General features: G+C 31.5%; 1 protein-coding gene across 1 annotated transcript in view; it reads left to right on the top strand.

Annotated features, from left to right (window-relative positions):
• Positions 1-454: 454 nt before the first annotated feature.
• The window catches only part of LOC126736587 (MAU2 chromatid cohesion factor homolog), a 28,301-nt gene continuing 9,584 nt past the window's right edge, over positions 455-19,171 (top strand). Inside the window, exons 1-9 of the mRNA XM_050441011.1 lie at positions 455-817; positions 8,070-8,249; positions 8,320-8,442; positions 8,497-8,625; positions 8,679-8,775; positions 8,831-8,998; positions 9,064-9,311; positions 9,368-9,573; positions 18,949-19,151. Of these exons, the coding sequence (XP_050296968.1) occupies positions 593-817; positions 8,070-8,249; positions 8,320-8,442; positions 8,497-8,625; positions 8,679-8,775; positions 8,831-8,998; positions 9,064-9,311; positions 9,368-9,573; positions 18,949-19,151 (1,579 nt within the window). The 5' untranslated portion in view covers positions 455-592. The remainder of the gene's footprint in view (positions 818-8,069; positions 8,250-8,319; positions 8,443-8,496; positions 8,626-8,678; positions 8,776-8,830; positions 8,999-9,063; positions 9,312-9,367; positions 9,574-18,948; positions 19,152-19,171) is intronic.

Below are 19,171 nucleotides of genomic sequence, written 5' to 3'. Positions count from 1 at the left end.
ATTCTTTACGCTTCTCAACTCAGCGCTTAATTGCACATGCGTACTTCATCAATATCCTTTGTAGTTTGTTAATTGGGTATTAAGTTTTGTTTTATTGTTACAAATATTGTTTAAATAAAGAACTTCAAGTGAAAGTTTTTAAGTTGTTTTATGAAAAAAAGATTTAGGAATATACAGGCTAATATTTAATGCCTCAAATCAATGCGTTCAGCCGAATCTCCGCATCGATACTCTAGTAACCCAGCAGATTAGAGCTTAGGATCAGCCGCTAACGTCGGCTGAACGTTCCCATTGTGTGCCTATAGGCCATATTGAATTTATTTTGGCAGATTGCTGATTTGCACAATAAATTTAATAACGACGTATGTTCGTGACCATGTGGATAAAGCCTTAAGCTGCCATGTCATCATTGACAAGTATTGATTGTCACTTACAAGAATGTCAAACATTTATATTTTGTTTTGTTTTTAATTTTGTAAAAAATATAGGACTGTAAAAATTGAGTTTGACTTGCCGGAAATAAAATAGCCAAAGTTGTATTATAATCAACAACTTTTCTTTTAAATGGTCATTTTCGACAAGCCGTACAACTATGGCTTCCGCACAAGATGCTTGGTATCTTTCACTTTTAGGCCTTGCAGAGTATTTTAGGGCATCAAACCCCCCAATGATTAAACCCTGTATACAGTGTCTACAGGCGGTTTTTAATTTCAAACCTCCACAAAGGGTTGAATCGAGAACTCATTTGCAGCTTGGGAATATTTTATTAAATTATACCAAGAACATTGACTTGGCAAAAAACCATTTGGAGCAAGCGGTAAGGGTTTTTAAATTACTTTAAGCATCTAAAGAATTTTTCATAACTTAAAAATCAAAGCTTAAAAGGTTGGCTCAATGATGTAGTAAAGAAATGTATATATTAAACTTTTTAAATGATGCATATCAATGCATCTCAGCTTAGGACTAAGGTTGGAAAAATAGTTCCAACTTAAATATTATACCATGTTGTAAATGTTATTTTTAGATTTTTATTCTTATTCTTATTGTTAAAAATTTATATTAATAAAACCTAAAATTTATTATTTTTCTCATAGGTTAGGTTAATATGATTACTAATAATATTTCTGAGTTTTGTTAAATACATTTCTGTGGTATGTCACATATTATCTAATTAATGCTGTATACCATAATATGAGAAAAGATCTTATATAAAGGAGAACTTAAATGATATTTATTGTGTATTGTATGTTATAATAAAATTGGCATAATTAATTAAATTGCACGAATAATGTCAACTAAACAATTAATATATCCCCGGAATTTTCTAGTAAGTTAATAGAATATCTTTCTCTTAGCCCTGACACAGATCTCATGAGGAAAATCACAGCCAACTTTACTCAAGCCGTGAAATGATAACATCGGCAACATGGCTTCTCAGAGGATCATTTCTTCATGGGGATCTTTCAATTGAATAAACCAAATTTATCTGCATATTTAACAAAAACAGTACCTCTTCCTAGAAAAAGTCTAGACGAAAGAAATAGTGAACAACAAAAACATAAAGAACTTGCCAATGAAGCCTCCAAGCAACTTGATTTCATAACAAATTTTCAAGATCTTATGAGTAATTATTCCTAAAAAATTCTAATATCTGACCTGTGGAATGTAAGAATTGTTGGGGATACAAAACTATATTTCTATACTTTAAACTTGAATAATGCTTGTATAAATATTATTAATCAAATATCAACAGATAGTGACCCACATGTTAGTCTTTTTAAAAAACAATGAGTTGTCCCAAAATGACCCAAAATGGATTTTACTTTTCAAATTGAAATTAAATAGGTCATTTTAACTTGAAAATCTATTAACTATAATAAGGTATAAGTCTTCTGATTATTGTGAGCCTAATAAACCACACTCTTCATCTCTAGAGAAGTTTCATGACTTCATTAACCAAAATGCAGATTTCTTAAAACAGGCATTAAATTTATCAGAAAATTCTGATTCACACAACTTAGAGGATGAAAAAGAGTGACATTTGTAATCAAGTAGTAGTTTTAATAGACCAAATAACTTTACTTATTTTAAAGCAAAAACATTATTGCCCATCAACTATAGTAATGTCTTTTATGTTATAAAATATATCCCCTTGTGCATATGAATTGCTTAGAGATTATTTTAATCTACCCACCAAGAGGTACCTACAGTATCTTTCTTCTAGCTTTGATGTGTCACCAAATTCTGACTTAGATAAAACTAATGACTCCACTAATCATTTAAACATTGTATCCACTTCTTTAGCACCAACTGAGAAAGTTGTTAATTTATTAATTGATGAAATTTATATAATTAAAAGACTAGACTATAGGGGAAAAAGTGTAATTGTTACGTTGCCAACTGTTATTTCGCGGCTTGAGTAAAATCGGCTGTGGCAAAATAGACAAGAAAAAATATAGAAAGAACATTTCTTTCTATGAGTGATTAGTGCTTGCTAACCTTTTCTCTATGTCATTTATTATTATTAGGGAAGTTATCATCCAACTGTTATGCGATTAGATTAATAACACATTCTCTGGGACTTGATGTGGCCAAAATTGCCTACCATGCTCTTATTGAGTCTTATCTGAGATACGGTATTGTGTTTTGGGGTGTGTGCTCTCAGTATTTGTTCAGCTCTCTATTTATTTTGCAAAAAAGAGCCATACGCTACATGTGTGCAGCTCCCTTTCGTAGCCCCTGTAGGCCATTATTTTTAAAACACTCTGTCCTGACATTTCCATGCCTTTTTATTTTAGAGACTGTTTATCTTATCCACAAAAAATATCGCCATCAGCTTGGCCCCCCCCTCCTCGGGTTACAATCTCCGAACAACCTTCTCTTTACCTCTGCCTATCCCAAAAAGTGAGCAGATTAAGTCCTCTTTTGTGTACGGGGGCAGAAGGCTTTTTAACCACCTACCCCTTTATATAAGGCTAATAAATTGTGAAAAACGTTTTAGGAAAAATATAAAGAAACTCTTGCTTGCTAAAGCATTTTATTCTGTAGACGAGTTTTTAAATACAATTTTTTGACAGTGAAGAGTTTTGCGCAGCATAATGTGAATTCTTACTACCCTTTCTTTGGGTGTGTTCTATATTCTATGTATGTAAGAATTGTTAAAATTTTTATATTTTTGTAAAAGATTATGTTGTCAACTATCTTTAAGAGTTTATATAATGCTTTGTTAACAACAGATGATGTTACGTCACAATAAAGCTATTTTTGACTTTGGTATCTTTCGCCTTTTGACATTTTTATACTACCCAATCTACAAACATTAGCCTATTTTTATGGGTAATGGTATTTTTTACAGCCAATAATGTCCATTACAGAAATGTTATTTGACATTATCAATTTTTTAAGTTAAGTAGGCTTTGTTATTGTTTTTGTTTTCATTCGATGTTCATGTTTTACAAGGGAAATTTTTTTTTATAGTTTTATTATTGGTTTTTAAAGAACCATATTATAAATGAATAATAATAAAGTAGTAGAGTAATAATTTTTTTGTAATTACAAAAACATATTATAAATGTTTATTAATAAAGTAGTGGAGTAATAAAACTCATTTTATTCCTTTCAGAGGAATCACTCGGAATTTCCCAATTTCTGGGTATACATAAGCATGGATAAACTATATGACTTTATAAACTTAATGATCATTTTAAACCTTAATAAGGTAGTTAGCAAGGCAAGAGAATTTGTTGATTTTCAAATCTCTTACAAAAACGTGCCATACCCACAAGAAAATAAATATATCTTTTTTTCAATGTACTAAAAAGAGACAAAAGTAAATGCAAGACTATATAACCTCTTTCTATATTTCTGTTCCGAAGGCTGCCGATGGCAACTCGAACTCTACCCAATTGGAACCAGTTGAGATCGAGAGTAGGGTTTAGAAATTTTTTCTATAAAAATAAGACAGAAAGGTTTTTTCTATGAATTTAGAGAGTTCGCTCGTTGATTAAAATATGCAGCGCATGAACCTTAACTCCTATTCTGTACCAGATGTCCCACTTAGAATGGTTTTTAGCTATATTTTTAAAAGTTTTAGCTATTTTTTTTTAGCTATATTTTTTTTCTAGTAAATTTAATTTACTTTTCGATTTTGCCATCAAAATTATATCATGCAATTTAAATTTTTTTGTAAAAATCAAAGTAAGATTTTTTAATTAAAATGAATTCTTTTACCAATTTTACTAAAAATTTTCTCGTATTACTGGATACAATGTTTAAAAGTTTTCACTACCTTCTCCTAGTTTATGAAAGTCAGTATGCCAATGAGGTTTTAATCAAAATAATGGAAAATATTCCAAAGTTTCTCATTATATTAAAAAAGGTACCTTAAACTGACATTTTCTGGAGAAAATTAGAATCGAATCATTTACTTTTAATTACAGCTTCTCTGTGGCAAAATTTCAAACTTTGCCATAAAAGTTGCGCTCTCTAGTGCCAGCTCTAAGAATGAGAAAATAATTGTCAGCAATTTCTCATGGTCTCTGATGACAATTTTTTTTCCACTTAAGACCTACAATATGTAGCATTTAATCAAATCAAATATTTTTTAATATATTACAGTATGTGTTTGTACAAGTTAATTTGTAAGTCTATTGGCAAGAAATAAATATAAAACAGTAGAAATTGAAGTTATTACACATTAATATCTATACACAATTCATATAAAATATAAAAAACAGATTAGGTTTATGTGTATTTAATTATTTGGAAATATATAATTTAATAAACATAAACTCAAGTTATACTTCTTATGAACATGATTTAAACCATTTTTAATGTAGTTATAGAAAAGAGCTTTTGCTTATAAAAGGAATCTGACAGATCTCGAAATAATTGAGAATTGCAAATAATCTTTGTTTTTTTATTTCTCAAAAACAAATCCGTTGAGTTTTAAGTGTCCTATGGAAAATGTCATGTTAAACTATGAGCCTATTCTATAGCACCATTCTAGCAAATTTTTGGGTCTGATGATGGGCTTAAATTTCAAGATGCAATAAAGTTTCTTCTGATTGCTATGCTTTTAGCGTAATTTCTTATAGTTTAGATTTTGACATAGCTTATTATGCTCTTGTGGAGTCTCACCTGAGTTATGGCATATGTTTTTTAGGGCACAAGTGCTCAATATAGGTTTGACGCACTATTTTTACTTAAGAAAAAAGCAATTCGCTTTCTGTCTAAAATAGGAGTCGTGAGGTCCACTTTTTTGTTCCTTTATATTGCTCTGTTCCTTATATATCTTACAAACTGCAAGTTTTATAATCAAAAATCATAAAAACAAAATTATATTTAACGAAACGAGATAATTCTTTTGGTACTAGGCTCACTTACAGTTTCAGGTTGCCTATAGTACACAGTGAGAAATTTAAAACATTCATTTGTGTGAGAAAATCTTTAACCACCTGCCTCTTGAAATTAGATCAATAGACTGTCCTGTTAGACTTAAGAAAGCTGTAAAGAAAAAATTGGTCTCAAAGTCTTGTTACACTCTGGAGTGTAACAGGAAATTATTTCAATGTAATTAGCTGGAATTAGTAGTTTACATTTCTTTTATATAATTAGTGTCTTTTATTTTTTATTTTAATGTTGTTAAATTTTCAATGTATATTGTATACACACCTTTCATTTTTATACTCAAGAATATCATTCTGTACTTCATGATAATTGTATTTTATTAGGATTAATTTAGCTCATAGCAAGGCTACACCAACTCTGTGATAATAAAGCTAGTTTTGAATTTGAATTTAGATTTGAAAAAACAAATTGAATTTGTTACGTTCAGATGTGATGCCATCAGATTATGAAATTACTGCAGCATTATTAATTTTAAGGAGGAAATTAAAATACAATGAGGCCAAGTACTGTACCATGTATCTAAAATCAAGTTTTTTAGTGGCGCTATAAAATCATTCAAAAAAGTAGAATAACTGTCTAATATTATGCAGTGTTATATTATTTTTAATGACTGTAGCAATGTTCATTCTAATACTTCAAAAGTCTCATTTGCAAAGCCTTCATTTATAAAAAAACCAAAAGCTTTAATCACAAGTCTATAAATATAAATTGAAATATGAGGGTGGTTCCAATATGATCGAGACAAACGCTCTGACACATTTATTTGTAATCGGAAAAATTTTCAAAAATTTACAGTTTTTCTAGGTGCTTTCCCTTACTAGGTATATTTATTGTACCTTTTTAAAAGTTTTTTTTTAATGCCAGTAATTTTTTGGGCAACTCGGACAGCCATGTGCGCAAACAAACTCCTCTACTCCTCTACCTCATTGTTGGTGTTGAATTGTTGACCTCCGAGGGTTTCTTTCAGTGGTCCAAACATGTGGTAGTCGCTGGGTGATAAATCTGGACTGTAAAGAGCGTATTTCAGTACCTCTCACTCCAATTTCGATATTGTATCGAGCGTGTGACCCGCGGTATGAGGAAGCGTTATCCTGAAGATGAATCGCACTTCGGGTTAGATTGCTCCTTATGTCGCGCTACAATAATCTTATTACCTATTAGAACTCGGTAAGCCACATCTGAATATCCAACAAGTATACCACATTCAGCCTTATCCCATTTGGAAGTTCTCTTTTTTTAGGAATTCTAACAAATATTTTGCTAACATAAATTCTTAAATATTTGGCATCAGGCTTCTTTCTAAAAAAGATTTCATAAGGAATCAATCTCTCTATGGTGTTTGCTAGAATTCTGTTCTTTAAGAAAACAACTGTTTTAACAGCCTCAGGCCAATAGCATCGATTCATTCGATTCTCGTGTGTTTTCAGAAGGTAAGTATGCAGAGGGGTAGAGAAGTCTGCAGCATTGATTGAACAATGGGTGCACAGAAAGTTGTGCGCGGCATATTTTTTCTGGTGTGATGCTGGTTCGTGGTCGACAGTCATGTGGCACATTCTCGACTATTTCGCGTCCACCATTGAATGCTTTGGCCTATTTACACATCATCCTTACTCAGGCACTCACTACCGAACTGATTTCCCAAAAACGAGAAAAAGTTCCGTGTTTTAAACGCCTTTCCACACAAAAGAACGAATGAAAATACGTTGCGCAACACGATCGGTACTTGATGTTAACTCAAGGTCGTTAGCACGCGCGTGAAACTAAGCTCCCGACGAAAACTATGCCACATTGTTCGTAAGGGATCCAGTTATCACATACTCGAGCCACAACTGTCGTTTAAAACATACATGCAACGCTACAGCATTTGTCTCCATCAAATCTGAACCGCCCTCGTATATTTAAAAAGATGACACGTTTTTTGCCGTCTTACGAGGGATCGTCCAAGACCTAAATAAAGTACAGTTTTAACCTAAATAAGTTAAATGCATTGAATTAAAAATTTCTAAAACTACCTAAAATAGACAAAACAGCCACTAACACAACCAGGACGGAAATTTAAAATGTGCACATTATTACACACCAACAGGTAATAAACTATGGTTAACTTTTAAGAATGCATTCAGAAAAAATGTAAATAAAGTTAATAGTTGCAACATCAAATGAAAAAATAAAGAAATAAAAAATAAATAATAATAATAATAAAGAAATGAAAAATATATATTTTTTTTTGGCCTACCAAAAACAAAAGCATATGATAAAACAAATCATCAAAACGACTTGACTAATTGGGTTGGATGAAGCATAAACATGGTGAACATAAAGAATAAAAATTACTAGTTAATATTGTTGAAAATCAAACCGGGTTCAAAATAAAATACATCGTTCACACAAACCAAAAGGGGCTTTTCATGGCTCTAGTGGAAACCAGATTGGTCCAATCTTCTTCCTCAATTACAATGATATTTCGACGGCCGCCCAATCTTGTTTAGTTCAGTACTTGGTTATCTTTTTTAATGAAAGAAATATGTACTCGAGGGATACTGTATATTTGATCATTACAAATTTTAAGATAACTTAAACTTATACCATATTTTTTAAGGAAATCATTAGTCTGCCCTAAATAATTTTGATTAAATAATGTCTAGCATTATTTTTTGCAGTGGAATCTCTCACAGTCAATTTCATCTTTTGATGATGTTAAATTTGAAGCCGCAAGCATTTTGGCAGAGCTATTAGAGCAAGAAAACCAAACTGCTCAAGCAAAGCCAATTTTAAGGAAAGCTATTGAGTTATCTCAACACAATGTTTATTGGCATTGTCGTTTAATTTTCCAGTTGGCAGTAAGTCAAACCCATTTTGAATTTTTACATATAGCTCACATTTAAAGGAATTAATTGTATTTCTTTGTAGCAAATTCATGCAGTTGAAAAAGAATACGCGTCGGCAAGTAGCCTTTTAGGAGTTGGTGTCGATTATGCTCAAATTTCAAATGCTTACTACACTAGGATATTGTTTCTGTTAAGTAAAGGAATGGTAATTAGGCTTTCAATGTCTCTAAACATTAAATTTAATAATATCTTCTTTTAGCTTCTTCTAATTGATAAAAAACATTCTGATGTTCAACCTGTCCTAACCCAAGCTGGACACTTAATAGAAAACTGGACTGGGACAGCATACCAACGAGAGTATTTAAAAGTTTATTTTTTAGTACTTCAGGTTAGTATGCCATTATCAAAATCTGATGTAAAAATTAATATTTGTATATTTAGGTCTGTCATTACCTTATGGGAGGACAAGTTAAAGGTGTAAAGCCTTGCCTTAAACAGCTGCAACAAAGTATCCAAACAATTATGCAACAAGATGATAGTAAGTCAAATTATATTGATGTTAAAATTTGATTTATTATCGTCATTATTTCTAGCTTTTCCCTCAAGTAGTCCAAGCCAAGAGCAGTTTCTTTGGATGCCAAAGGAACACTTATATGTTCTTGTGTATCTTTTAACTGTTATGCATAGCATGCAAGCAGGTTATATGGAAAAAGCACAAAAGTACACAGATAAAGCTTTGTTACATATAGAGAAGTTAAAAAGTATGTAAATTTTAATTAACACATTTATAATTCATGATGTTTTAATTTATAATTTTTCATTCCAGTGCTTGATAACAAGCCAATCCTTTCAGTTTTCCAACTTATGCTCTTAGAACATATAATAATGTGCCGACTAGTCATGGGAAATAAAACCCAAGCTTTACAAGAAATTTCTTCTGCAGCAGCTTTATGCAAGAAAAATCCAAAACTGTTGGAAAGTCATGGAGCTCAGCTTCACACTTTATTAGGTTTATACTCAATGAGCATGGATAACATGCCGACAGCAGAAGCGCAGTTCTTGGCAGCGTTGGATGTAAATATTCAGTTAAAAATTGTGATTTTTTAATAGCTATTATATTTATTTTTCAGGCCTCACAAGAACGAGAGTTGTCGACGTTCGCTAATTTGAATTTGGCGATAGTGTATCTTAGAGGAAAAAGAGAGAGCGATTTTAACGCGTTGTTTGATAGAATTAATCCAGAAAATTTGCCCAGTCAATCTCATAGTTTAAAAGCAGCTGCTTATTATGTTCAGGGATTGCAAGCTTTTTTCCAAGGGAGATTTAACGAAGCTAAGTAAGTGTTTGATTTATAAATATTTCAGAATAAAAAGCAGTTAGTAATAAGCAACAAGTTAGGTAATTTGTTTTTTTTTTCTAACTTTCGTTTTTCGAGCAACCAGTGGCATAACTATCACTAGTTATTATTAATGCACTTTTACAAGAAAAATACTACGACAGTTACTTAGAAAATTATGACTTTGTGTTGTCAAAAATATTATATAGGAAAAAACACTTTTTTTAATCTCTGGGATCTGTATACTTTTGCCCCTTACTTCGGGCTAGACCGTTTTTTTGCTACGATCCTACCGCTTTTCTCATTAGGGTATGTAGAAGTTTATGTCTACTCGCGGTCGAACTTTTTTGTCTGAAGTACTTATTGTACTTGATACATATAGATCGTACGTGACTCCTAGGTATTATTTTGTCTAGCAAATATGTTAGTAGTTTATTTTTGAACAGGCGTTACATAAATGATAGGAAGAAAAATTTAAATAAACACTAAATATTAATGTATATGTAAAAAGTAATTATATAACGTATTTATGAATAGACACGTCATTAAATTTACTCACCCATAAATAAATCGGCAACATGTATTCTGAATACGTTGTAATCTTTGTTTCCATAAAATATATATTGTTTTCATATTTTCCATAAAATATGCACTCGGGAAGATCGAAGGTATTTCTTTGGAAACATTAGCTGCTAGAAAAATAAATTCTATTAAATACCAACAGTAAAAAACTCAAATAGATTATAAAAAAATCTCATCCATTATTCTCCAAGAGACCAACTTACAAAATAGACGAAAAACAAAAAAGAGAGAATGGTCAGCCAACATGTATGGCCTTATTGGACTTTAGTAGGGCTTTTGACACCATTAACCATGATATGTTATTGGCGAAATTAAAATATATTAGTATTTCAGAGAGCGGTATAAATTTTTTCAAGGATTATTTGCGTAATAGAGACAGTTGTGTTATGGTGGTTCGGCAGTCTGAAAAGCAAGCATTACTCGAATTTACACCTTTTAACCAGGGAGTTCCTCAAGGCTCTATAGTATCGCCGTTAATTTTCTCTATTTACGTGGCTCATATGTACAAAGTAATAAAACACGCCACTTTGCAACAATATGCCGATGATTCTCAAGTTTATATTCCAATTCACATTAATAATATAAATCTATCCTATCAAAATTTTAATAGTGATTTAATTAGTCTACATAAATATGCAGAAAATCATAATCTTAAGCTTTATGCCACAAAATCTAAAATTCTTATTATGTGCTCCAACTTTAATATAAGGCAAAGGCTCGAACACAACTTATCCTTAAATCCTATATCTATTGATAATACTTCAATTCCTGTTGTTTCCGAAGCAAGAACTTTAGGCTAACGCCTATTTAACAGCTCTCTCTCTTTTGAATTACACATAAAAAATAAAACGAAAACTGCTTATTTACGTTTAAAAATACTTTTCAAGTTTAAGCGAAATTTATCGGAAAAACAAAAGCACTTATTATGCGATAGTCTTATTTTGTCATTATTTGATTATGGAATTATGGTGACGTAGTCTATGGAAATTCTTTATCTTCACAAAATAAAAAAATTATACGAATTAAGTCCAAAATTCCTGTATGAGATCCTCTTATAGTATCCCCTACAGAAACCATATATCGCCTTATCTCAATAATAATAAAGTATTAAATATGAACAATAGAAGAAAGCTACATATGTATAATTTTTTATATCGCATAGTAAATAATAATCAACCATTTAATTTAAGAACTCAGTTTCAAGAATTCGAACATGCGCATGCCACACGAAATAACAACGTTTTTATCGTACCATTGCGTAGAAGCGCAGCATTTCAACGTTCTTTTAAGTATGTATCTGTTCAAATATGGAATGGCTTAAACAATGACATAACGCAAATGCCCTTGGGAGCTTTCTCTGGTCAAATAAAATCTAAACTACTTATGGAACAAATAATTGGCAATTAATTCAAGTAGGGTGATATATAAAATGTGATAATGCGTATAATAACATAATGCAAGAAATAGTAACATGTAACATAAGATATTTACATGTGTATATAATATGCTAATTTTCAGTGGAGTGTTCGGAGATTATATTTTAAAATTCCGTTTTTAGTATTATTCTTTCTTTTTCCGTAACATACATACGTATATTTTTTGATAGCCTAGGTCGATGCACGCATCTTGGGGTTATTTTTTAGAGTCTTTTTTCTCTCCTCTCGTCTCGTCTTTCCTCTCTCCTTGCGCTCGTCCGTTGTCGCACTGCCGCTGCCTGTCTTAAAATCTTGTAATTAATTGTATATCTTACTTTGCATTCCTAGATAAAAACGTTATTTTTATTTTTGTAACATTATTTCTGTAAATTGTATAGGGCTTTTTCATCCCTTCTTTGCTTGTGCTTACTAGGGAAAACGGTTTTATAATCGAGAGAATAGTCCTATTTGTCAATGTAATTTTTTTTCCTTGTAATTTTTATTGACTTATAAAACTGTAAATTTTGACAAATAAACCATTTCGATTTGATTTGAAAAAAAACATTATAACCTAAAAATTATTGTTTATTTATGTACTGTGAAGTGTGTGGATGGCTTTTGATGCTGGGTGGGGATTTTCGGACACCACATTTTAGGACCATTCCTTTCTCAGTCGAAATTTAAATTCAAATTATTATTTGAATACTAACTTAACTACTTAAGGAACAAATTTTGCCGAGTTTAAATGATTTTGCCGGGGAAAATCAAGAGGTTTGGTATCAAATGGATGGTTGCCCGGCGCATACTACGTTTGCTGTTCGGGAATATCTAAATAAAGATTTCAATGGGAATGTTATTGGCCCGCAACACGTAATATATTGGGCACCAAGGTCTCCTGATTCTGTGAGGCCATTTAAAGACAAAAAATAAAATTTACAAGGATTGAGTTATCTGAATCTCAAAGACTTAAAAAGTGCTATTCCGATGGAATGTAAAAATTTCAGTTTATCAATGAGCAAATGTTAGAAATGAGTTTTACGACCGTTGGGGTGATTGCTTAGCGGCTTACGGAGGAATATTTGAACATTTCTTATCAATTTTTTTTAAAGTTAATATTTTAGATTTAATAAATTATTTTTAATAGAAAGAAAGAAAGAAAGAAAGAAAATGTGCTATATTACGTAAGACAACAAAATCTTGTGTACAAGGATCCTAAAAACTAAAAAATTCCAAATTCACTTTAAATTTCAAACAAACATAACATCTAAAACACTTTACCATAAAATTTACACACATTGCCAAAATTAATCATAACAAAACAGATTGAGAAAAAAAAGCATCTTTTTGAAAAATTTCATTAAAAAATAAATAAAGCTGTCAATAAAACAGAATTTAGAGGAAGTAAATAAAATTATTTAATAGGAAACAAAACTAAAACGCTAAAATGATGTCAGAGCACAGGTTAAAAGGTATCATTAAAAAAATCGTCAAGGCTATAATATGCCCTGGATAATAAAAGTGATTTTAATTCCTTTTTGAATTTCTTAACTTCTAAAATTTGTCTGATACATAGAGGAACATGGTTGTAAATTTTTTTGCTAAGGTATATAAGTGAGTTCTTGGTGAGGGAGGATGTAGGGATTGGTAAGGGAAAATCGTTAACCTGGCGAGTCATATGACCAGTGTTAGAGGGAGGTTTAGGACATTTATGAATAAGAGTAGCTGTTTCTAAGATAAAAAGAGAAAAAAGAGTTAGGATTTTTTGAGATATAAAGAGAGGTATACAAGAATCTCTTAACCCAGCGGAACATAGGTATCTAACTGCCTTTTTTTGAATCACAAAAATTATGTTTAATAATCCCTTGTTGCTTAAACCCCAAAAAGGCAAGCCATAACGAAGATGGGACTCAATAAGAGAAAAGTACACTGAACGTGCAACTACCCCTCCGAGCTCATGCCCCGCCATTCTTACTGCAAAGCATCCAGAGGATAATTTTGATGCAAGATTTAGGATATGACCTTCGAAGCGATCATCAATGGTAATACCAAGGAACTTACAGGTTTCTTTGTTTTGCAAGGAGGAGTTTTCACTAAACATAAGGCCCTGAACGTCACACTTAAATCCCATAATAAAGGTTTTGCCCACATTAAATACAAGCCCGTTTGCAGCACACCACTCCGATAAAATCTTAAGATCCTTAAAAACCTGGGCTCTAACATTATCAGAATCTCTATGATTCCATAAAATGGTGGTATCATCAGCAAACTGAACCACTTTGCCCTGCAGTTTTAATGAACCCAAATCATTTACAGAGCAAAAATAATAGTGGTCCTAACACTGAACCCTGAGGTACTCTAGTTTTAAGGGATCTGGAATCGGATAAACATCCAGATACTGTAACTCTTTGGGTACGATTAGACAGATAGGATTCCAGCCATTGCAATGCCACACCTCTAAAGCTATAATTATTGAGCTTAGACAGCAGTATTCCATGATCTACACAATCAAATGCCTTGGATAAATCGCAAAACACTGCCGCCTCGGACTCTCTAGAATTTAAGGACACATAGACACTCTCCAAAAAGCCGAAAACAGATAAAATGCAATTATGGTGCAAAAAAGATAAAATTCTGATTTTTGCAAGTTTTTCAACTATCTTGGAGAGGGTAGATAATATAGAAATTGGACGGAAATTACAAGGCTCACTCAAATCTCCACCCTTATAAAGAGGGATAACCACTGCCTCCTTCAAACATGCTGGAAAGATGCCATTATGAAAGGAATTGTTTATGGCAGAAGCTAAGTCATGCAATGCTGAGTCAGGCAAAAGGAGTAGAAATTTTGATGATATCCCATCAGCTCCAGCTGATTTATGGTTTTTTAAGCTTTTAATTGCATCTCTAATATAAATTAATAAGTAAGGCTAACAGGATAAAAGAAAAAAGAATTTTGAACTGACACTTGTTGAATATAATGCAAAGGATCAATATTAGTATTCACATCCTTGAGCAATAAATGAGGAATATTACAGTAATAATCATTTAAACTATTTGGTCTTACTTCTGGTTCTGAAACTTTCTTGTGAGAATGCCTGAAGTCATTTATAATTGACCAACATTCTCTCTGCCTATTTGAGGACATATTCAAGCGGTGACTATAATATTTAACCTTTGCTGCTTTTATCGTCTTTCTGTATAGACTACGATATTTCTGATGATAAAGAATAATGTTTGCATTAGTTGTAAACTTGCACAACTTAGCCAAAAAACGGAGGTTTTTAGCTGAAGTTCTGAGACCTGCTGTTACCCATGGTTTTCTATTTTTCATTTTAAGCCTCTTTTTAGGAAAACACTGATTGATCTTATCACATAGCACATGAAATAACAAAGTAAACGGGTCAGGAGCCATTTCAACTGCATTCCAATTAACCAAAGCTGTAGTAGAAGAAAAAGCATTAAAATTTGCTCTGCTGAAAATTCTTCCTATATAATGAGATGAAGGAAATACAGTGTTGCATGGAATCCTAGCGAGAATGGCTTCATGGTCAGAAATACCAGATGAGAGTACTCTACATGACACATCATTTAAATTTGTACACAAATAATCAATAGTAGTTGCAGATGAGGATGTTATACGTGTGGGTGAAAGAACATGCATCTTCAAGTCATAAGATTCCAATATACTTAAAAGGGATGTATGATATGATGGCAAGCTTACATCAGTGAAGTTAATATTAAAGTCACCAGCCAATATAACTATGGAGTGTAGAGACAATGGGGATAATAGAGAATCAAGTTTGTCCAGGAACATACCAATATCTCCTGTGGGTGGTCTATAAACACAAAGAACATATAAATTAAATCGCTTACAAAAACAAAGGGAGAATTCAAAAACCTTCTCCAACAGAAAGCTATCATACTTATTAATTTTACAGAAAAAAGCTTCAATTGTTTGTTTAACTAAAATAGCTGTTCCTCCATGTATGGAGTGTTGCCGACAAAAAATTGATATAGGAATATAATCAGATATTAAGAAACATTCGTTAGGCTTTAACCAGTGCTCAGTTAGTAATACAATATCAGAAAAATCACATGAATCAAGTAAAAGATGAAGCTCGTCCATTTTATTTCTTAGAGACTGTATATTTAAAATAAAACTACTGAAACTTTTCGCATGCTTATTTTCAATATTATTTATAGAATGTGAGTGAGCTTCATCTTCTGTGTATTTATCTATAAAAAAGAATCCCTATCACAGTCAGTATCTAGAAGTCCCGGTTGATTACTTGGTTTTATTGTGGACACATTTTTTGATGAAATGCTACTTTGAAATGTTTTAAAATATGGGTATGCAAATCTGATCCAAATTTGCTGGCATGATTGGACTCTAAAATTCTATTTAGATTAATATTATTTGCGTGAAATATTCTATAGAGAGCCTTATTGCTATTATAAATTACATTATGGTTTGGATACATGTAAGGGCTTGTCATCACTAAACTATTGCTGTGTAAATGTATAAATTTTTTTAAAATATCGAATGATGAGCAAATACCATTTAACATTAAAATCAACATATCATTTTCTGTAAATTCCTTAACCATAGATGATGCAGTATAAATCAGTTCATTGTTTGTACTTCCTGGCTTCAGGAAATACTGGACTTTGTAGTTAGCTTCAAACTTCAGACGCAATTTCTTCATAATACTATTCTAATAATTTTTTTTTAATATATTTTATGGTTTATATTAAAATAATTAATTTGTATGCACGTGTACGAATTTTTAATAATAATTTAATTAAAACCAGAATTCTATTATGACAACTTTACTTGGCGGTTTAGCCTTACCTAATTTTCTCACCTTGAGCGATACCTGTAAGTACTGGGGGATAAAAACGATAAATTTTTCGCCAATATTCTTTAAATTACTCTAATATATTTTTTCTCTAAAATTATTAGTAGAGCCAATATTTGACCCTTTTAAAAATTATTTATTATTAATTTGTCAATATCAAACCAAAAACAGTAAGTCCTCGCAAATTAGTATAATCTATTGAAAATAGACGAAAACAAAGAAAAACACAAAGTCACGGTCTCACAACATATAACCACAGGCTACACGTGTTTCGCTCTAGTTGGAGCTTGGAGCATCATCAATTATTTGAAGTTTATCACCAGTCAAGGTAATAAATTTTGGCTGCCATAAAAGTCTTTACTAAAATTTGTTTTTTATTTATCTTTTTTTATTGCCGGTGCATATGAGGCAATAAAAAAAGGCAATTTTTTTTAAAGATTTTTGGCTGGTACTCCTAAATGTACAAACCAAAAATAATTAAGTTATTTTGTTGGTTGCAGATTGTGGTGCTCTTTAAATTATTCTAATACATTTTTTCTCTAAAATAATTAGGGGAGCCAATATTTGACCCTATTAAAAATTACATGGGATTTCCTATGTCCCGCCTAGCCTGCCTGGCGGTGCAACATCCTGTATGATTGTTTTAAGAATACAATTTTGGCTTTAATTAGAAAAATTAAAGATTCATTCAACTAAATGATAATAGAAGAAAACGTAAAGCTTGGGTAACATAGGAAATTATTAATTTTATATTACAAAGGGATCGAATGAAAAAATATTAAATTATAATTATTGTTTTAAAGAAAGGTACAAAATTTATAGTTATAGCAAATTAATAAATTTAACAAAAACTAACTATTACAAATTAAACACTATGTTTGTATGTATAAAAGTTAACGAATTATTTGTTTTTAAGTATTCGCGAAAAAATGCAAAATGAAATAATACAATAAGAAATGGTCTTAAATTAACCAAAAAATGATGTGTTTAAAAAAGAACGATTTCTTAAAATCAATACCACATTTCGTGAATGTTGGTTAAGCATAAGTTAAATTATATTAAGTTCAGCATCCAGTGAGAAATCAAGTGGTAGAAAATGCAGTGTTGGGTCATGTTGAGATGGAACCTAATAGATCTGCTCGAAAAATTGCTGCCACATCTGACGTGTCTAAAGGTACCGTTCACAAAATTTTAAAATTACTCAAATATCATGCCTAGAAAATCAAACTAGTATATGAAGATGGTTTTCATCGTCGTGTACAATTTTGAGTGTACTTTAGTGATAGGTTAAATCGGGAAAGAAATTTGCTGTACAATGTCTGTTTCTCGGATGAATTCTGCTTTTATTTAGATGTTGAAGCAATAGACATAACTGTCGATACTGGAGCGACACTAATGCTCATTTATTTCGAGAAACACATATGCGCGACTTCAAAAACTTAATGTATGGGCTAGTATTCTGGGAGATCATAGTATGCGACCTTTTTTTATTAATACAACCCTAAGGCTGAAAATTACTTCTGAAGGACGCCATCAATCATCCCAGAATAACTGAATACTTGAACAACGATAACCTTCTAGAAAATGAACTGATGTATTAACAAGATGGGGCATCACCATATTATGCTGTTGCTGCTCGTTATTTTTCGAACGACGTATTTCTTGGATGATGGATTAGCCGGAGAGGTACCGTAGAACGGCCTGCTAGATCTTCCGATCTTACCTTTAGATTTTTTTATGGCGTCATCTAAAAACTAAAGCCTTTGCCACAAAACCTGACTCCCTTGAAGATCTTCGAAATAGAATTGTTAACGAATTCAGTTAATAACGCCTGAAATGTTCAATAATGTGCGCATACGTCTTAAACAATAATTGTATTTTTATATGGAGGCCAATAGAGATCATTTTCATCATTTAATAAAATACGTGTTGGATTCTTTTTATCTTTTTTTTTCAGCTAAAAGAACTTTCTTGAGAACGAATTAATAAAATAAAAATAGGCCTATGTAGAGAATAAAATTACCTTTAATTCAAGGTATCACTTGACGCCTATTCCCATTTAAAAAAAATTGACATGAAGGCTCTGGAAGGTGAGGGGATGATAACAGAGAAACGCAACATCTGTCAATAAATGTCCTCCTCAATATTAAATTCCACATGTTAGGCCGTTTTTGGCAAGAAAAAAAATTTTTCAAGATTTTTAAGGTGGACTGTTTTGTATCGGACAACCTGTATATATTTTATACCTATATACCTATAACACATATTTTATACTTCAAATAGAAGTTATTTCAACTATGATCAATTAGATTTCATTTTAGTTCTGTTGAGAAAGTGCAAAAAGATGCCCCACATAAGTTAAATAATCAATTTTAAATTATATCTTTAATTATTTCTTTGGTATACATATGTATGTATTCTTCAAAAATTTATTTCTTTGAAAAATCAGAGTAAAAATATTTACAACTTTTCATGAGTATTATTATTAAAGTGGCAAATTAATATGTATTAAAAATTTCCAGGAGGTACTTAAGAGAAACTCTAAAAATGGCAAACGCTGAGGATTTGAACAGGCTGACCTCAGGATCACTTGTACTATTAGGTCACATATTTTTATCTCTCGGAAATAGTAGAGAAAGTATGAATATGGTGACCCCAGCAATGCAGTTAGCCAGCAAAATACCCGATGTTCATGTGCAGCTTTGGGCTTCTGCTATTTTAAAAGGTAAGAAAACAACATTATTA

The sequence above is a fragment of the Anthonomus grandis genome, chromosome 5, assembly GCF_022605725.1.
Source record: "Anthonomus grandis grandis chromosome 5, icAntGran1.3, whole genome shotgun sequence".
In the NCBI taxonomy this organism is placed as follows: Eukaryota; Metazoa; Arthropoda; class Insecta; order Coleoptera; family Curculionidae; genus Anthonomus; species Anthonomus grandis.
Note: the sequence above shows the minus strand (reverse complement) of the source record. Positions and strands in the feature narration are given on the sequence as shown.